This window comes from Pan troglodytes, chromosome 22, assembly GCF_028858775.2.
Source record: "Pan troglodytes isolate AG18354 chromosome 22, NHGRI_mPanTro3-v2.0_pri, whole genome shotgun sequence".
Taxonomy (NCBI): domain Eukaryota; kingdom Metazoa; phylum Chordata; class Mammalia; order Primates; family Hominidae; genus Pan; species Pan troglodytes.
Genome location: NC_072420.2, coordinates 31,898,065 through 31,919,791, shown reverse-complemented (window position 1 = coordinate 31,919,791; position 21,727 = coordinate 31,898,065). Strand labels below are relative to the sequence as shown.

Genomic DNA, 21,727 nt, shown 5'->3' with positions numbered 1-21,727 from the left:
CTGGTGGGAAATTCTTCTTTTGTGAACACAGAATTAGCCTTTTTAGAAATATGACAAATGATTGAGCTCCTTTTCTCTACTTTCACCTTAAACCATGGAAGAAATGCCTTGATCTTTTTCAAAGTGAACCTGGTTTCATTTTTCCCCCTGAAGGGCAGCCAGGTGAATGGTCTTGAGTGAGGGGAGAGAGAGGAAAGAAGAACTTTAATTGCATGCTTGTTTTTATTTTTACATAATGAATAGCATTAATAGTTCTATGTCGTAGTCGTATCAGGTCTGAGCCTGAGAAAGAGCTGAGACTTTGCCATTGTACACATGGAAGAAGTGAAGCTCAGAGGGCCTTAGCTGCTTGCCTGAACTCACATCACAGTCAGTTGCAAAGGAGAGACTAAACCCACGTCTGGCTTCTCTACAGCTGGGTGCATCCTGCAGTGCCGAGTGTCCACAAGAACTCTCGGAACCTGGGTTAGTCTTCAGGAAGGACAGTCAGTAAGGCTCAGAAGAATCTAGAATATATTCTTAGGGGAGTGAATTGGTCTTCTTTGGGGCTGCTAAAAAAAAAAAGAAAAACTTTTCTATCACAATTTTATCCTAGAAGAAGTTGGATGGATGAAATGACGTTTTAAAGATCTCATCATTCAACACAATGTTTGTAAATACTGAATGACTTTCACTACCTCCGCAAGTACCTCAATTTTGTAGTTCTACTATCAGCAATTTTTGTATTTTCAAAAAAGCAAATCACAGACGGCTTTTTAAAGAAAAAACATGGCTCTTCATATGAATCAGGGAAATGGACAGTTCAGCTCAAATTAGCCTCTTAAAATGTCTTATGTATGTGGAGGAAAAATAGAAGAATCACTTGTTTTGGGCCATAACTAAAGTCAGCCCTGACATGGATGCTAAAAATAAATGGTATCACCTCTCTGTGTGCTTTGAATCCTTCATGTACGAGGGTTCTAGCTTTTGGAGATAATGGTATCTCAGTTCACAATTTTTTCATGTTAATTACTTAATAAAATTGGTCTGTAGAGGATTTCTGCATTCCTTTACTTATAATTAGCACAATTCTTTAGAGACCCATTAACATTCTGCAGAGCTGAAGAGTTCTTGTCAGATCTGCAGATGAAGGTGTTAAAAGTAGAACTTTCTGGCTTTTTTGTATAAGCCCAACTCTGGCAGGTGTTTCCAGAGGAATAACATGGCTTTGGAGCATCCTGTGCACGTTGGCTTTAAACTCGACCAGGAATCGAAGGTTAAGCCAAAGTTTTCCGATTACCATTGATTGGTGGAAGATTGATCAGTGAGTGAAGCAATGAATGATTGGCCCACTTTACGTACGTTTCAAGCTTTTGCTTTGGAAGAAACTAGGGGAATGAAGAATAGTATTGTCATTGCCAGTTAGAGACCATATCTAGATAATGTAGTGGACCTGATCCCCTTTAAAGTGTTTATTTCTGTCACCTGAAAGGTTTCTGATGGCATCATTAAGGTACAAAATCCCTTTCTCCAACAGTAAAAGTTAGTCCTGTCCAATTTTCCCTAGGCCTTCAGTTCTTTTTCCCAAGACATAGAAATAAAAGCAAAAACATCGTGGTGTGGAACAAGCTTCTATCTCATGAGTTTATGCCGGGCACGGTGGCTCACGCCTGTAATCCCAGCACTTTGGGAGGCTGAGGAGGGCAGATCACTTGAGGCCAGGAGTTCGAGAGCAGCCTGGCCAACATGGCAAAACCCCATCTGTACTAAAAATACACACACATAAAAAATCTCATGAGTTTAAAACTGGAAGACTTGTGTGTGCATTTCAGAAATTGATGGTCTTTGGAAAAGCACCCATGTAGGAAAAGTGATATAGTATGCTCAGGGCCAGGTGCCTTCTAAAGCTTGCTTCTTCCTTGGAAAACACCTTATTGTAATTAGTGGATCTGATTTTATTCTTAACAGGGAAGGAGATAATGGGGAAAACAGTGTCCCATGTTATTAACAATCTGATGTAATGGCGAATGGTTTTTTTTTTCCTCATTGAAAACAAAGATGATTGTAAAAATGCCTGTCTTTTGTTTCGTTATTGTTATTCTCAATGTTTGGTGATAGATGCTTTCTCTAATATTTAATAATCAATCTGTTTCTTCTGTCTCTTGCATTCAGCTCATTCTCTTTCCTATTCTATCTGATCCACATCATTTCACATCAGTTTGCCATCTGCCATCTGAGCACCAGTCAAGTTCTGGTATAGTAAATGTTTCAAGATCTTCATTTCATATACAATTCATGTCAGAGATGTTACTGGAATGATTGTTGCTAAATATAGCAGGTAACCATGTTGCCCTATAGGTTTTGGATATATTCTGATCGTTACAACTACAAAAATAATTGCAACATATTTTCATTCATTTATACCTACTGATATTATTCACATGTGACCATGTGTCAGTTTTATTTCATGCTTTTACTACGTCAGCTGTGGCTTTGGATATGCTATAACCATTGGCGTTTAGAGAAAGAAAAGGTTACTTTGAAGGGGAGGGAAAATATCTTTAGAAATTCTACAATAGCACTTTGTGTGTGTGTGTGTGTGTGTGTGTGTGTGTGGATACATATTTCTGTATGCAGTGACTACATGTTTGCATTTCTGTATGCAGTAATTGCATGTTTGTATGTCTTCTAGAAGTTTGACTGAAATGGGAGAATATGAAGAAAAATAGAAGAGCAAAACATAATGGATTAGGAGCTCTAAGGCAGTAAATTCTGAGATGTTATCTATTTTAATTGGTGCAAACTATTTACTGAAAATATCTACATTGTGTTTTGCTGTTTCATCCTTTGAAATAGTCATAGTAAGATGCGAATTTAAAAAATTATGCCAACTAAACTAAAAATTGTTGTACCATAATACTTAGGGTATAATTTGCGGCTGCATTGCCTCAAAATGAATCAAATGCTAAGTAACTTAAGTACATGTACATTGGAAAACAAATTTATACCTTTTAAATTTTTTCCTAACTGAATTTTCCTTGAATGTTTTACGAGTCTCAATTTTCTTTTGAATTTTCACTTGAATGTTTTATGTCTAAAGCAAGGCCACACATTTAGAATTACTATGTTTAAATATTCATTAACATTTGAAACTCCTTTGCACAAAGATGTATTCTGAACATGGTTAGTTGTTTGACTTGCTTTGATATTGACTAACAGGTATCTAAGGAGCATAAAATTCTTCTTGATCGTTCTGATGATCTGATTTAATTAATTCATTAGGATTTTATTTTTATGTTAGACCAGCCGTGATTAACAAGGGCTCATAATTCAGAAACTTTTACCAAAATAATAAGACACACTGGTATATATTTTGATCCAATGTCCTATTTTGAGAGTAACTATTTACTGACCAAAATTAGGGCTCTTAAGTTACAAGTAAGACCATTATAATTTTCATGTTTGCTGCTTGTGCTGATTTTTATTTTTTAAAGTTATCAAGACATTATTGTAACTTAAAGAAGTTTGAAAAATATGATGGTTTGTGGCAATAATCTTTTTTTCCTTTTACTTATTTATTAATTTTTTTTGAGACAGGGTCTCACTCTGTCCCCCCGGCTGAAGTACAGTGGTGTAGTCATAGCTCACTGCAGCCTTGCCCTCCCAGGCTCAAGCAATCCTCCCGCCTCAACTTCCTGAGTAGCCTACAGGGACTACAGGCTCACCCCACCATGCGTGGCTAATTTTTGTATTTTTGATACAGACAGGGTTTCACCATGTTACCCAGGCTGGTCAAGCTCCTAGGCTTAAGCAACTAGCCCACCTTGGCCTCCCAAAGTGATGGGATTACAGGCATGAGCCACCACGCCCAGCCAAGAATCATTCTTATTACCATTGCTATATTTATCATTCTTTAGTTCTCTGCAATGCATTACACAATTCAAGTGAGGGGCCTTGACATTCTCTGCATGTTTGTATAAATGTTTTCAGTACTGTAGCATTTAGGGGATGCTGGAGTTCTCCGCAGTCCACACCAGGACCACCTTAGGCTATTTGTGCCTGACAGTGGGCTGTCTCTCACACTGAAGTTTCAGGAACCAGAACTTCTTGGGTGAGCTTGCTGTTTTGGCCTGATTTCTGGAAGACAGTCTGTTTCAGTGGCAGTCTCATTAAGGAGTGCCCACAAAGTGTTTATTAATGATGATGATAAGGTTTCCAAGTGAATTTGTTCCTGTTACTAAGAACCCATGAAATTTCATTTCTTTCCCTTCCGCCTCAGTCGGAAACAGATGGTGAACCAAAATTTTTGCTTCTAATTAAAGATTTCAGTGAGGACCCAGGTAGGTGGGAAACATTTGCAGCTTCGATCTCTCTTAGGAAAACTTTTCTTGCTCATCACATCACCCTAAATATTAGTATTTTGTTGTTGTTTATTTATCTTGATGATTCTCCGGCAGTAAGTAGCACACTTAAAAAGTTCCTGTTTTATGTTCCCTGGGCTTTCGCCTCCAGCCTTATTATCTTTGACATCAACAATCTTGGATCTGTCAGACATTGAGCATCTGGTCTCAAATATAGGCAGTGAAAGGACAAAAGCCAGGTGCACTGGGACATGTTCGGTGAATGGCATCTGTGTCTGGCACAGCAGGCTGCAAACTATCATATTACTCAGGAGAGGAGAAAGGTTGGGGTTCCCAAGAATCACTGATAGAAAACTTTATCCTTCTGCTGTGTGTTCAGAGTGAACTCATTTCCACTTTCTGGAAATGTGCTTTTGCAAGAATGCAGGTTGCCTGTCCTGCATGTACATATTTATTTAAAATGCTAAACCACTGCTGCCTCACCTCCCACATCTACATAGCTTTTACCTGCAGCTGCAGACACTCCTGAAGACTGCATTTATGTTGTATTAGTTTCTGTATTCTCACTACTGCACACGGTGTCTGGCGTATCTAAGAGTTCGTTAAGTGTAACTGAATATATATTACTGGAATGGTTATTGGAATGCTGTTAGTTTGGCTTTAAAAATATTATTTTGAGGGTGGGGTAAGTAGAAAGAGTACTGAACCAGTTAAAATTAACTTTATTTATTTTGAAATAGTTCTCACCTGCAGAGCTTTGAATGTGAAGAGGTTTTATATTTATTTTGTGAAAAATGTCCAATTTGTATAAAAGTAGGGAACAATGTAATAAATTCTCATGTATCTATCACCTAGCATCTGTAATGATCAAATTAAGTTTTATCGATTTACTCACTCCCGCCCCCAACTCTTATTTGTTTTGGAAGCAAATTCCAGACATTATATCATTTCTATCTATTAGCGCTTTAGGATGTACCCCTAAAAGATAAGGATGCTTAAAAAAATCACTTGGTTTAAACATTTTCTCTCTAGCAATATATTTTCATGTTGCTGTGTAACTTTCGGAGAGCATTTTCTTTTTTCCCTGTATCCTCTTGACTGTCTACTGAGAATGATTTATAAAACCATGTTGGTATTATTACTTATTCCTCAAAATTAATTCAAAGATTGCTTTTTAGACAGGAAGAAAAAATCTATTGTCCCATCCTGGACTAAAGGGTCCTTGAAAATTTCAATTTTAGAATTGTTTTCTTTGAGCGAGTCATTCAGTGTGTTTCCATAGTTGGACACACGCCTATTAGCACTGCCCCCGGAGGGAGTCTCACTTGGGGAGTATATAAATAAGATTGAAGTCCAAAAGCCTTGTCTTCACACTGACTCGCTTGCAAATGAACTGTTAACAACTGTCCCACTGTCCCTATGTGGTTAAAAAAACAACTTTGCCTGGGCACAGCTTTTTTCTCTCATTGTAAATACAATATTTTCTTACCTTTCTTGTTACCCTTTTCTTTAATCACCTATCTATGAAGTTATATTTAAGAACCTTTTTGATCTGCTGTGTTTTGTTGAAAATTTTACCAGTGTTAGCACAATGAATCAAATAAGGAGGCGTGGAGATGTGAGTCAGTTGTTTCCATTGAATCCTAAGATACCCTTGGAATGTTACCAGTGTGTTCAATGAAAGTTATTTTAAAACTTTGCATTTACGATGTAAACTTTTTAAGAAGTATAGCAACTTTATACCCCCATTCAGTATCAAATTTCTATTGGGCCGGGAGCAGTGGCCCACGCCTGTAATCCCAGCACTTTGGGAGGCCAAGGCGGGTGAATCACCTGAGGTCAGGAGTTCGAGACCAGCCTGGCCAACATAGTGAAACCCCATCTCCACTAAAAACATAAAAATCAGCTGGGCGTGGTGGTGGGCGCCTGTAATCCCAGCTACTCAGGAAGCTGAGGCAGGAGAATCACTTGAACCCAGGAGGCGAAGGTTGCAGTGAGCCGAGATTGCGCCGTTGCACTCCAGGCTGGGCAACAAGAGTGAAACTCCATCTCAAAACAACAACAACAACAACAAAAAACTCTATTGGTCATAGGAATACATCATACGTTGGTGGAGAACTAATTGTGCCTATTTACTATTGAACAGACATTTTCTTTCTTTCTTTCTTTTTTTGTCCCAGACACATCAACTGGATCATTCTGCTCATTACCTGCGCCTGAAATTTCTAATAGAAAACAAAATGCAGCACTATGTTCCACAGCCCGAGGAAGACATCTATGAGCTGGTAATGTTATGACTGTTGTCCAAGCACATTTTATGGGAGATTATCTTCAAATTATGAGTGTTCTCGTGTTAATTGTAGTTGGTGGAGTGGAACGAGTTCAAAAATAAACGAGCTTCATTCATAGCCCTTAAGTTGGTGGAGATGGCTTTACTTAGCTCAGTATTCCAGAGTGGAATGATCACCTTTGTTTACGCACGAAGCAGTGCAGTGCTATCATGACAAATCAAAATCTAGAGCTATCTCTTAGATAGAACTTTAGTCATTATTATAATACTAGCTTTCCTTGCATTGGCAATCTTTTATTTTATTGTATTTTAGTATTTTTATTTTGTTGTTTAGAGACAGGATCTCACTCTGTCACCGAGGCTGGATGGAGTACAGTGGTGTGATCATAGCTCACCTCAACCTTGAACTACTGGGCTTAAGTGGTCCTCCTGTACCAGCCTCCTGAGTAACTGGAACCACAGGCACGCAGCTCCATGGCTGACGAACTTTTATTTTTTGATTTTTTTTTTTTTTTTGTAGAGACAGGATCCTGCTTTGTTGCCCAGGCTGGTCTTGAACTCCCGGGCTCAAGTGATCCTCCCACCTCAGTCTCCCAAAGTGCTGGAATTACAGGCGTGAGCCACTGCGCACGGCCAGTCTTTTATTTTAATTGGTGACTTAAAAATCAGCTGGTTGTTGTTACAGAAAACAGTGCTAATTCTAATTTTGTGTGACATCCGTAGCCATGTTGAAACTGCTGGATCAAATCTTGTTGGGTGAAAAAAGCTGCCATCTATGTCCTAGTCTTTTGGAACTGTATTTATATAGCTTCTTGGGGACATTTACATATATTTGAGTTTGAACATACTTATGGGACTGGGGTTCTGAATCAGACCTGCTTACTAATCATATGGAACTAGCCAAGAAAAAAAAATGAAATGCTAATACTTAATTTCTAGGATTTTACAAAGATTAGAGATAATATGCTTACTTGGTAAATTACAATGGTTGTTATTGCAGTAAGCCCAGTGACAAGCTCTTTGCTCTTTAGCAAAGTGGTGCGTTTGTCAGTTCCAGGAAAGAAACATTTTGGGAGCAAGGTGCCTCTATTTTGGAGTTCCTGTGCTCTCTCTGTACTTAGTCATTCCTCTGGGGGCTCTGACTGCTTGCCATGGATGTGTGAATAACAGTGACTTCAGACAGGGTTTCACCACAGAAAGCGGAACTGAACATTTAAACCGAAGTATTATTCTCTTTTTGGAAAAGGGAAGCATGATTTAAAAATGAGTAGGAAATTGTGTTTTTAGTCAACTTTATTGAGGTATACTTTACATTTAAGGAAACTCTTGCCAACTTTAAGGACACAATCCAATGAGTTTTGACAAATGTATACAGTCTTGTTTCCACTGCTGTGATCATGCTTTGGAACATTTCTGTTATCTGAAAAGTTACCTTGTGCCCCTTTAAGGGCTTTTAAGGAAATGTAAGAGAGCGTGTGCTTTTGTAACACTTATAGCACGTTATGCAATAGAAGATTATCAAAATAATGAGCCCTTTTCCAACTATCACTTAAATCAGTAACTGTTCTGTGTTCAGTACATTTAACAGAGAGGGCTGATATATTCTTTTTCTGGCCTGGGGAAAAGGCCAGTCTTGGTGCTGCTGTATGAGTAAAGGAAAGAAAACCCTTTTTTCTTACTTAAAAAAGGGAAGTGCTTTCCTGCTAACACTGGAAGAGTTATTAGATTATATATTTTGCATCTTGGGGTTAATGAGTATTTTGCATCCTGAATTATAGGGATCATGCCTAACCAGGTTCCATGTTCCTCATATTTTACACATAAGAGGTATAGGTACTTCAGACATAGTTTTTGAAATTGTATGGACTCATTTATTATTTTTAAGCCTTGCCCATTGTGTGGTCTCCTTAGTCTGTTTGGATCTACAATTTTTGTATGCAGATAGCTATATATGTATTTTAAAAGAATCTAAAGTACAGGGAGACCATGGTATTATTTCTTGGCCTGTTGCAGAAGGTCTCCAGCCCATAGATCTCTAAGGATGCAAATGCCACAGTCTTGCAAAACCTCTGTTTCGACCAAGGTTCTTAATTATTTTGTCCTTTGGATACTTTTGGTAGCCTGGTGGAGCCTCCAGACCCCTTCTCAGAATGATATTTTCAATCGCGTGAAATAGAATACATAGGCTTACCTGTGCCCTAAATATATTGAAATAGTTCTCAAAAATATTTTTTGAATTATTGGTAATATATGTTCTTATTTATTAGCTTATTAAATTATAAGGCTTAATAGGTAGACATAGACCTAATAGCTAGACCATTAAATTACAAGACCTAGCAGTAGATCTAATAGCTACCACTGTTCTGAGGTAACGATGAGCATAAATAACATTTTGAGACACTAGCAGCAGCTAAAACATGATATGAAAATAACTGTGATTTCTATTCGTGACGGAGTCACAGGCACTGCTACTATTACTGTGTTTGTTGCCTACATTCATTTAGGATAAAAGGAAATGCTGATTTTCAGTTTAAGGTTTGTAAATATAAAGATATCACTTTTTTTTTTTCTGTGATGAAGTTTTGTTCAGTTGCCCAGTCTGGAGTGCAGTGGCGCGATCTTGGCTCACTGCAACCTCCGCCTCCCAGGTTCAAACAACTCCCTGCCTCAGCCTCCCGAGTAGCTGGGATTACAGGCGACCGCCACCATGCCCGGCTAATTTTTGTATTTTTAATAGAGACAGGGTTTCACCATCTTGGCCAGGCTGGTCTTGAAGTCCTGACCTCGTGATCCACCTGCCTCGGCCTCCCAAAGTGCTGGGATTACAGGCGTGAGCCACCGCGCCCAGCCAATATCACTGTTTTTTTATCATCCACATTCATAAACCACTTGAACTCTATCCATGGGTCCCTGGTTTTGAATCCCTGCTTTAGGCCATTAAGCTGGGCATAGCATCATTCTGAGACAGGGGGTTTCTGAACAGCATTCCTGGATGCTTTTTGAGAGTCTGCAGGTATTCAGTGTCTTGTCCCTTACTGAATATGCATCAGACCACACACAGTTAATTGGTTTCCCTGGCTCACCTCCATTTTGATTTTGATGGACATGGGAAACTTCAAGTGTTACAAGCCATTTCCCTATAAATGACTCATTCATGTATGACTCTCCCAAAATATTTTATTCTATGCCATTTTTTGTCAAACAGTCTTTAGTAGTAAGACCAGTAGTTATTAGCAAAAGTATGTACTGTATTTTAAAGATCTTTTCAGAGGATCTAGTGTGTTTATTTTGGGGGTCAGGGGATTCTCTTGCTTATGAATAACCAGGAATAGTTAGCCGTTGATTTATCCACTTTGCTGGTTGTGTTTCTAATAGAAGTAATACCTGTTTGGCCACTTTTTCACGATGACTTGTTTGTTGGGTCCGGTCCACGGAATGATCATATACATGATTGTAGTCTATGGAAGCTCTTTTCAAAAACCCACACTAAATGTGTTTTTTTATAAAGTGACAGGTAGAAATAAAGTTTACAGAAACACTGATCAATTTATTTATTCACTCATCCAGCAAATATTTTTTTAATTATTTTTTATTTTTTTGAAATAGAGTCTCATTCTGTCGCCCAGGCTGGAGTCCAGTGGGACAGTCTCAGCTCACTGCAACCTCTGCCTCCTTGGTTCAAGCAATTCTCCTGCCTCAGCCTCCCAAGTAGCTGGGAATAGAGTTGCCCACCACCACACCAGCTATCATCTAGCAAATATTTATTTAGCATTTGTATGCCTGGCACTATTCTAGCTGTTCTAGGCACTGGGGATACACCAAAACAATTCTGCTCCTGGTGGAACCTGTATTCAAGTTTGCAGAAACAAGTAAAAATACATGTGAATGTGTAATATGTCACGGAATGTTCAAAGCCTGGAGAGACAAGAAGTTGGGGCAAGTAGAGAGAGGGAGATGGCACATCTGCAGTGGGTCTTGTTGCTATTTTATTTTATTTATTTTGTGTGTGTGTGTGTTTTTTTTAATGTGATGTTCGAACAGGGTGAGTGAGTGAAGAGAGGGAGTGGAATCATAGAGGTATTTTGCAGACAAGTGTTCTAGGCTGGCCAGGCATGGTGGCTCACGCCTGTAATCCCAGCACTTTGGGAGGCTGAGCAGGTGGATCCCCTGAGGTCAGGAGTTCGAGACCAGCTTGGCCAACATGCTGAAACTCCATCTCTACTAAAAATACAAAAATTAACCAGGCATGGTGGCACACGCTTATGGTTCCAGCTATTCAGGAAGCTGAGGCAGGAGAATTGCTTGAACCCGGGAGGCGGAGGTTACAGGGAGCCAATATTGTGCCACTGCACTCCAGCCTGGGTGGCAAAGCCAGATTCTGTCTCAAAAAAAAAAAAATGTTCTAGGCTGAGAGAACAAGCTGGCTAAGGCCTGGGCAGGGGGAGGGTGGCCATGGTGGAGGTGGCTTACCTGGTGTTTGAGGAGGATTGGCGGAGAGGGCACGAAAGAGGGGATGCAGGAGATGTTGGGGGTAGGGAAAAAGGATAGGCCATGTAGATCCTAAGTGCCGTAGGAAACCCCAGAGAGAAAGGGCATTGTCGGCTTTGAAAGGCTCACTATGGCAGATGAGTGGGCCCATAGGGCATGAGAGGATGAGCAGCCAGGGCCCATAGAAGGCTGTAGAGAGTCATCGTCAGGCAAGAGCGTGACGGTGGCTCAGACCAAGCCACCCAAAGGAGACAGAGAAAGAAATGATCCTGATTTTGTGAGAACTCAAGAGCCCTAGGTAAGCAATTTTTTTCTTAAAATCTGGTGATCTTCTCATCCAGTTTTTGAAAACAGGGAAAGTTGCAACATTATCGATTTAATAAAAGAAAGGGAAGATGTGAGCTATTTCATCATTAAGTGCATTTATGTATAAAACTACTGAATTTCGAGATTTCTAGTTCCAGATATTGTGGTTGCATTGAAAATATATTTTAAAGTACAAACGCTTCTTGAAATATAGTTTTAGTTTTGTTCACTAAACCTGGCTTTAGTCCAACCAGCCTAAGGATGTTGTGGCCAGCGGGCCTGTCTTATGATACTGAGTTGTTGTCTGAGACCAGCAAAAGACACAGTGATATTCACACTAATTTCAAAGAAAACTAGGAAGTAGTATTATGAAAATATAGGAAAGATTATGCACAAAGCTCTAGTCCCACTAGATCCTGTGGAAATGATTAAAACAAACAGTTATATACTGCCACCTGGAGGAAAGGTTTGGCTCTTAAAGTTTTAAAAAATAAAAGTAAGGCTCCTGATAAGTTGAAGTGAACGTAGTTGATAACGTTTCCGTGAGTATTTTGTGGTGTTAGGTTATACATTGTAAACCTTATTGAATTTAGTATTTAGAGTTTTGGTGGCTATTTTCTGAATGAAAAAGTAGTATAACTGATTTCTTCTCATTTGTAAACGTATCAGTATGAAACATTTCTAAAGTATAACACTGAAACCACATTCAGTCATGCCCTTGACACGTTGCATTTGGTGGAAATTGCATTAAATTGAGGTGTTTAAAAGGATCCAAGCTGTCCTGTCCACGTTCCTATCCCCCACACTCCTTGGCATTCTATTATAGCAAACGCTTTCTCAGGCTCCTGAGTCACAAGTATTATGCTGACCTCTCAAATGCCCCAAGCAAATAAAGAGAAGAAACTGGCCACTCTTTTCTACCTGCCTGAATAAAATCGTTTCTGGACGAATGGCTGTGTGGTCAGGGATACGGGCAAGTTTAGATAATCATCAAGACTTCTCTTTAGTGCTAACGGCCACGTTTTTTGTTATTGACCTTGGCTCAAAATTGGTTTTCATTTTAAGATAGAGTAATAATTTTAAAAATCTATATGAGCATTTGACACATCTATTTGTTTGTGAGTTTTTATTACAAATTTTGGATTGGAACCTTTGACTGACCTAAGAGGGTAGGTTCCCTTTGCGTTCATACCCTGTGTTCCAGTGAAGGCTGATCTGGGAGGCATCATAGTGTAGTGGAAAGAACACGGCTCTAGAGCCAGTGAGACCTGGGTTCATAATCCCAGCTGTGTATGAACTGGTCTTCTGAATTTAGGAAAGTACTTTCTCTTTAGGCTCTTGCCTTTATTTGTAAAATGGACATCACGCTTGTCTCATGGAGTTAGTGTGAGAGGCATGACACATGGTCAGAACTCCGTAAGTTATTGTCTTGATGATAGATCTTGACATATGAAAATGAAATATCCGGCTGGGCGCGGTGGCTCACGCCTGTAATCCCAGCACTTTGGGAGGCTGAGGCGGGCGGATCATGAGGTCAGGAGATCGAGACCATGGTGAAACCCTGTCTCTACTAAAAATACAAAAAAAAAAAAAAAAAAAAAAAAAAAGCCAGGCGCCTGTAGTCCCAGCTACTCGGTAGGCTGAGGCAGGAGAATGGCGTGAACCTGGGAGGCGGAACTTGCAGTGAGCCGAGATCGCACCGCTGCACTCCAGCCTGGGCGACAGAGCGAGACTCCGTCTCAAAAAAAAAAAAGAAAAAAGAAAATGAAATATCGATTAATTTAAACAACATTTATGATGTGTGAACTCTGCATCATTCTTATCTTGACTTTGTACAAAGCTCTTTTTCCAGCCTTTTTTGTTTAAAAAAATTTTTAAATAATTTTAACTCTTATTTTAGATTCAAGGGGCACATGTGCAGGTTTGTTACCTGAGTATATCGCATGATGCTGAGGTTTAGGGTACTGTTGATCCTGTCACCTAGGTAGTAAGCCTAGTGCCCAGCAGTTAGTCTCACAACCCTTGTCCTCCTCCTGCCTTCCCCCTCTGGTAGTCCCCAGTATCTATTGTTGCCATTTTCATGTCCATGAGTACTCATTGTTTAGCCCCTAGTTGTAAGTGAGAAGGTATTTGGTTTTCTGTTTCTGTGTTAATTCACGTAGGATAATGGCTTCCAGCTGCATCCATGTTGCTGTAAAGAACATGATTTTGTTCTTTTTCATGGCTACATAGTATTCTGTGGTATATGTGTACCACATTTTCTTTATCCAATCCACCCTGGATGGGCATATAGATTGATTCACATCTTTGCTATTGTGAATAGTGCTGCAATGAACATACAGTGCACATGTCTTTTTGGTAGAATGATTTATTTTCTTTTGGATATATACCAAGTAATGGGATTGCTGCATCAAGTGGTAGTTCTAAGTTCTTTGAGAAGTCTCCAAACTGCTTTCCACAGTGGCTGAACTAATTTACATTCCCAACAACAGTGTATAAGTGTTTCCTTCTCAGCCGGGCGTGGTGGCTCATGCCTGTAATTCCTGCACTTTGGGAGGCTGAGGTGGGCGGATCATTTGAGGTCAGAGTTCGAGACCAGCCTGGCCAACATGGCGAAACCCCATCTCCACTAAAAATACAAAAAAAAAAAAAAAAAAAAAATTAGCCAGATGTGGTAGCAAACGCCTGTAATCCCAGCTACTCAGGAGGCTGAGGCAGGAGAATTGCTTGAACCTGGGAGATGGAGGTTGCAGTAAGCCGAGATCGCACCACTGCACTCCAGCCTGGGCAACAGAGCAACACTCCGTGTCAAAAAAAAAAAAAAAAAAAAAAAAAAGAAAGAAAAGAAAAGCATTCCCTTCTCTCTGCAGCCTCACCAGCATTTGTTGTTTTTTGACTTTTTAGTAATAGCCATTCTGATTGGTGTGAGATGGTATCTCAATGTGGTTTTGGTTTACATTTCTCTGATAATTAGCGATGTGTACATTTTTTCATATATTTATTGGCCACATATATGTCTTCTCTTGAGAAGTGCCCGTTCATGTCTTTTGCCCGTTTTTTGATGAGATTATTCACTTTTTGTTGATTTAAGTTCCTTATAGTTTCTGGATATTACACCTTTGTCAGATGCACAGTTTGCAAATATTTTCTCCCATACTGTAGATTGTCGGTTTATTGACAGTTTCTTTTTCTGTGCCGAAGCTCTTTAGTTTAATTAGGTCCCACTTTTCCATTTTCATTTTTGTTGCAATTGCTTTTGAGGACTTAGTCATAAGTTATTTCCTTTCTTGGGCTTTTAGAGGGCTGATTAATTTGTGTACTTCAGTTTTCTAGCTAATTTCGATACAGTTCAGTGGCTAAAAAAAAGAATATCCTCCTTTACGTAATTTGTTTTCTGTTTCAATGCTATCATTTGTCTCTACTTATTTGTACTATGATGAACTTTTTGAATGGAAGCATAGAGATTTATCTTATTTCCATGAATTCCATACCAAGATCTTTATAACCTCTTCTTGATTTTAATAAACTTTTCCTCCCCACAACTAGAGATCTCCATTACTTTAGCATTATTTTTCAGGTCTGTGATAGACATTGGGTAGGAATAGACAGACAGTGATGTGGAGGAATTACTTAGAAACCAAACTGTGGCTATGTTTGAGGATGACAGCTGGAAGTTTTTACTTTTACTTTTTACTTTTAATGAGTTTCGTTTAATGATAAGATTGTGAAGTGCAAATTCACGTAAGTATCAATTGTGAAAAAATAGATTTATGAAATGATGACCATTTTAAAAAGTTAGTTATAATGAAATTCTAATTAGATTCCCCTTTGTAACTTTCAGCTGTACAAAGAAATTGAAATCTGTCCAAAAGTCACTCAGAGCATCCACATTGAGAAGTCAGATACAGCTGCTGATACTTACGGTAAGTTTATTTTTCTTTGTTTGTGTTTTAAGGTAAAGTATTTCTTATGTAAGCATGCATTTATTTACAGTTCAACAAAATGCCTTTGAGTCCTATCTAAAACAGATAGTATATCTGGCTCCTGTTCTGTGGAGGGCAGCCACACTAGGGAATAAAAGGGGTATTTACTCTGGGTACGATGTAGACTTTGGTGTTAAATTTCATAACTTTAATTACTGGGATTCTACTGTCCTAAAAAGGAAGTGGGTAGCTTATTTTATATGTCAAAAGATAAAATTACAACAAGTTTAGTTATAAATCTGACTGGCTTTTATTTGTGATTCATGCATGGGATAGCCTCCATTCTACAAAACAGAATGAGAGCTCCCTCTGGGCAGTGGCAGAACAGTGATTTTTGTAAGGTGGCGACAAGGAAACAGAACAGTGGAAGAAGAAAACTGATTGTTTAACTTAGCTTACTTCAGGTTACTTTTTTGTAAGGGTTAAAGCAGAGGGGACCTACTTATTTTGTTGACTCAGGTAGACTGGAATCTCATGTTTTCAGGAAAAACTGGTCTGTTTGGGGATCTACTTGCTTCCTGAAAGTTTTAGTTTGATTATGTGGCATCCAGCATGAGTGATTCCATTTTTATTTGATCTGGCCTTTCGGGCATAATGCAGGTACTCAGTTCACAACAATGGCCTCCCATAATTTTTGTTTAACATATACTATGATGTACCTTAGTAATGTAGGAATTATTCTTTTACACCCCTCTCCCGAAAACTATAAATTTTGAGAAATCTCAAAATAAGTAAGCCATTATCCTACATTATCCTCCCTTCCCATACAAATAATGTTAAAGGAACTATTTTGGTGGTGTGTAGGGGGGTCCCCAAGACCATCCCTAGGTTTGCTGATTCACTAGGAAGACCCGCAGAGCTCAGCCTCTGGTCATACTCACAACTATGATTTTTTTAATAGCAAATTATACTGAAGCGGCTTCGTTGTCTTGGGTAAATACCCATGGTTCGTTGTCTCATGCCAAGGGAATCGAGGATGCGGACACACAAGAAGTGGGTTTAGGAGTAGAGGTTTAATAGGCAAAAAAAAAGAGAAAGGAGAATAGCTCTCTCTCCTGCAGAGAGAGAGGGGTACCCGAGTGGGTCTTCCGGCCAGCGGCGGAATGCACTGGATTGTATAGCCAGGCTTGAGGAGGCGGTGTCTGATTTACATAAGGCCCACAGATTGTTTGGACCAGGTGTGACGTCTACACAGCACGCATGGAAGCTGGCTGCCCTATCCTAATCTTTATTATGCAAATGGAGTCTTTGCCTGGCGGGGGCCATGTTCACTGCTCCTTACTGTACGCGTGGCTGGCAAAGAGAAGAGAGGATGGAGCCGCCATTTTGAACATGCTTAGTCCCGGCTAGCTTTTTCCAATTGGCACAACTGCTGGCATTCACCGGTGTAAGCTTCCAGCTTGCTTGTCTATGTGTGCAGCTTGATTTTACAGGCTGCTTTTTGTTACAAAAAAAAATTATTTGGGGGCTGCTTTTCATTAAAAGGAAAATGTTACTGAGGACTTTCTTCTCCTCGCTCTCTGCCTAAATCATTTCATCTTAACTCCTGTATCAACACAAAGCAAAATCAGCAAAGGGAAAAGGCGCATGGAGTGAAGTCTGGGGGAAACCAGGTGTGAGCTTCAGCGAGCCCGGTTTCAGTGGAGTCACGTAGAATGAGGATAACTCCTCCAGCACCAAGTTGTGAGGACGCCTGAGAAATGCTCCCTCCTAGGGAAGGTGGTTAGAGACTCAGTGCCCAGGGCTTTTCTGGGGAGGCTGGTTCCCTAGGCACCCTCTGCCTAGCATGCACCAAAATTCCAGTCTCCCAGGAGGAAAGTAGGCGTTCACCATAAATCCCATTGTTTGTACCACAGTTTAGGCACTGTGAGCCACTCAGGGTGTTGGGAACCCTCCCAAAATCCAAGTTCTCAGGATGCCAGCCAAGGTTCAAATTTGTAAGCGGGCCTTTCGAAGAATAGCAGTCATGCCTGCTGTGTTAACGCTTTCCTATGCGGTTGTCTACATTCTGGCGGAGTTAAATATATATTCCTTTCCATATGTTTAAGACCAGTCTTCTTTACTTAGCATTACACTGTATGGCTTGAATAGTAAGAGTTGGTGCCTGAGTAAATTAAGTGAGGAAAATCCATACTGTGCTATATCAGTCAGGAGCGGCGAGGTTAGCTGAGGTAACAGACAGCCACCAAAGCCCGGTGGCTCGAAAGAGTGACATTTATTTCTCACATTCACCACGCATCCCTTGTGGGTTGGCTGGGACTCCATACATTGTCCTCATTCCACACCCAGGTCTGGAGCAGCTGCCACCTGGGACAGTGCTTGTCACTCTGCAGAGGGGGAAGGGGAGATGGGAAAGCAGGTGTTGTCCCACTCCCAATTCATTGGCCAAAGCAAGTCACACAGCCATACCTACCTACGAGGGAGCACTGAAGTGTGATTCTACTGTTTGGTAGAAGGAGAACAAAGTTCCGGGTGGAAAGACATAAAGACTACCTCATATGCTCACTTAAGATTTCTCTCTGAATCAAGTTATTAAGCTTTCTTTTTTTTTTTTAAGACACAGTTTCCCTCTGTCGCCCAGGCTGAAGTGCAGTGGCGCGATCTCAGCTCACTCCAACCTCTGCCTCCCAGGTTCAAGTGATTCTCCTGCTTCCCAAGTAGCTGGGATTACAGGCGTGTGCCACCATGCCTGGCTAATTTTTGTACTTTTAGAAGAGACGGGTTTCACCGTGTTGGCCAGGGTGGTCTTGAACTCCTGACCTCAACTGATCCACCCACCTCGGCCTCCCAAAGTGCTGGGATTACAGGCGTGAGCCACTGCGCCTGGCCCAGGTTATTAAGCTTTTTAGCATTTGAAAATCTTTAAAACTCTTTTCTGAGCACTGGGATATTACATTCCTTCTGCACCTTGCCCTGTAGGCCACCAGTCTTCATCTCGGAATACTCAATAGAGGATTTGGGCCTAATGAAGAGAACCCAGTTTTGAACCCTGGCCACTTGCGTTATAACTTTACGCTGTTTATTTCTTGACCTTAAAACTAAAGACATAATAAAGCCAGGAGAATGTTTCTCATGGCAAGGAATAAATGTTTATGAGCGGCTTATTATGCAGCAAAAAGCCGACCTCAGTAATTAGAGCTGTAATTGGTAGCAGTGAAGTGCCTGGATCCTCCAAAATTAGATGCTCCATAATGATTATTCTTTTTCTCTTCAGTTTACTTAATTTTTGTTGAGTAAGGATAAACTAGCAAAGATCAAGTTCAGAAGGCTGAATTTCAAAGCTCTTGGACTCTGCTTCTAAGATTGAGTGATTCAGGGACTCAGAAATTGGAACTGGGCATGAAACTGCTATCGTTTGTATACATTTTAATACTTTTTATTAAAGTCACTGAATTACTCACAGAACCCATTTACTTTTACCCCCTGAGGAGGGTATGACAGGGCACCAGGCATCAGTCTTGAGAGTATTACAAACAGTGCTTCCCAACTCATCCGATGTAAAGAAGCAGGTATTTTGTTTTGTTTTAATTTCCACTCTTTTGTGACCACCGCTGCTTTTGTGAAATACAAAATCCCATGCTTGGAGGTTGTGGCAATGTCAAAGCTACAAGAGGTTCTCAATGCTTAGTCTTGATTTCTGTCCTTACATTACTGCCATTAGCAAACAGTTGGCACCTGTTCCTGGACTTCACTTTGAAAAGCCCTGCCACAGGCTGGACACAGAGGCTCACACCTGTAATCCCAGCATTTTGGGAGGCCGAGGTGGGCAGATCATGAGGTCAAGAGATTGAGACCATCCTAGCCAACATGGTGAAACCCCATCTCTACTAAAGATAAAAAAATTAGATGGGCGTGGTGACACGCACCTGTAGTCCCAGGTACTCGGGAGGCAGGAGAATCACTTGAACCCAGGAGGCAGAGGTTGCAGTGAGCTGAGATTGTGCCACTGCACTCCCGCCTGGTGACAGAGTGAGACTCTGTCTCAAAGAAAAAAAAAGAAAAGAAAAGCCTGCCACTCATGGCTAATAAGCTCAGTTAAATCATTTCCTCTCCGTGCTCGGGTTGGTTTTGGCATTTGATGTTCCAGCAGCGTATTGACTGAAGAGGTGAAACATTCCCCCAGTCCTCAGAGATCTGATTGCCTCTGGATTAAAAGCTACCACAGAGTCGAAATTCAGCCCATCTGTATCTAATATTAACACCTAGCTAAGTGGCTTCCGGTTAGATACTGAGTTCGGTACAAGTAAAAGCTACCGACACAAACACAGAAACACCTCACAATACAGATCATATGCTGCTTTCTATTTTAGAACACTTTAGGGAGGAGAATATAATTTAATAATCCAACTGACTGAACACACTTAAAGTGGGAACATTTACTTAATTTCTCTCTCTTGCCTCTCTCTCCATCTCAGCCCTCAGCTCACTCCCACACCTTACTGTTGAAATTAGTTCACATATCCAGTTACATGATACTTAGACTAAGCATGAGACCCTCGGCTGCCTTGAAGTAGAAGGATGCGTCATTTCAGCAACTTAATGTTCCTTTTCTCTGGGTACTTCTAGTACTATTATATTTTTTAGTCGTGTGTTCTCCTCATGTTATAGGTGCTTGTGCTTGTTATCTGAATTTTCATTGTATCCTGGACTCTAGTTTTGAGTAATTCTCTATTGTTTATCATGTTATGGTTTTTCTAGGGTGAGGAATCCTTTGGTGGTTCATCTCATGAGTTTGTTCTCAGTTTCTTTTTTGAGACAGGGTCTTACTCTGTCGCCCAGGCTGGAATGCAGTGGTGGGATCATGACTCCCTGCAGCCTCAACCTCCTAGACTCAAGCCATCCTTCCCACCTCAGCCTCCCAAGTAGCTGGGACTACAAGGCACGTGCCACCACGCCCAGCTAATTTTTTAAAAACAATTTTGTAGAGACAGGGTCTCACTGTGTTGCCAGGGCTGGTCTCGAACTCCTGGGCTCATGCTTTCCTCCCGCCTCAGCCTTCCAAGAGTGCTGGGATTATAGGCATGAGCCACCACGCCCGACCTTAGTTTCATCACTTAGTTTTAAGCACTTCCTTCATTCTCCTGATCATTATTCCAGTTGCCACTCATGATCCCTTCCTGTGTTTGAAGCTAACAGCCCTCCAGTTGGTGGATACATCGATTTATATTGAATAATTTCCCTCTGCCCCCTGTTGGCAATCATTTTGGACGATATTAGAGTTGTCTGCTGAGAGTTAGAACATTGCTGTCCTATTTAAAAGAAATAGATCTGACTTTGCTGATTAACTGTTAAAATCATTATGTTCTTCATTCAGCTCCACATAATCCAGCTGTAGGATATTTCATAATTTTCTTTATATTTGTTCATATAGAAGATGGTTATAAGGTTTTCCCCCAGTGTGCAAAGTATTGGCATCTTTAAATGGAAGCCGCTCACATGTTTGTTGCAAGGCAAGGTGTGGGGAGGGCTGCCTTCCTGGAACAGTGAAAGGGGCTCCTGTTTGACCCCTAAACTGGTGTCCAGTATGAATTCCAGTACAGAGCTAATGTGCTATTCACTTTTGTAAATTTTTGGCTTTCATTTGGGTGATCTTCAAAAAAGGAACTTATGCCCATTATCGTTTCTTCCATCCTCTTTCCTATCATAGAGATTTCCCCACTAATTAGAGATGTCTGATCTGTTTCTCAGACCTAGTCTTTTTACCCAGTTGTCTGGTACAAATTACATAATCAGTTGCAGTCCTCAGACTGGAAGTCTCCTCTATTTAACCTTTTGATTATACAAAAAGAGGACCGAGAAAAGAGGGAATGGCTGGCTGTGGTGGCTCACACCTGTAATCCCAGCACTTTGGGAAGCCGAGGCAGGTGGATCACTTGAAGTCAGGAGTTTGAGACCAGTCTGGCCAGCATGACGGAACCCCATCTCTACCAAAATTAGAAAAATTAGCTTAGTGTGGTGGTGTGTGCCTGTAATCCCAGCTACTAGAGAGGCTGAGGTAGGAGAATCGCTTTAACCTGGGAGGCAGAGGTTGTAGTGAGCTGAGATCGCACCACTGCACTCCAGCCTAGACAACAGAATGAGACTCCATCTCAAAAAAAAAAAAAAAAAAAAAAAAGAGGGAATGGAGCAAATCATACCTGAGGTGTCTCCATGTCTCCATCTACTTGGCTTCAGGTGACTTGCAGCAGGCTATCACCATGTTGCCTCTCCTGCCATCTTCCAGTTAAGCAAAGGTGTTTCCTGGTACCCCACAGGGGTGCTAATTTTTTAATAGAAAAAAAAACTGGGGCCAGGCTCAGTAGTGCACACCTGTAATCCCA

General features: G+C 40.6%; 1 protein-coding gene across 4 annotated transcripts in view; it reads left to right on the top strand.

The window, feature by feature from the left end:
* The window catches only part of TIAM1 (TIAM Rac1 associated GEF 1), a 222,193-nt gene that overhangs the window by 130,093 nt on the left and 70,373 nt on the right, over positions 1-21,727 (top strand). For all 4 annotated transcript variants that reach the window (XM_009451179.5, XM_063803682.1, XM_054675302.2 and 1 more), the window contains 2 exons: positions 6,521-6,625; positions 15,266-15,347. In XM_009451179.5, coding sequence (XP_009449454.2) covers positions 6,521-6,625; positions 15,266-15,347 — 187 coding nt within the window. The remainder of the gene's footprint in view (positions 1-6,520; positions 6,626-15,265; positions 15,348-21,727) is intronic.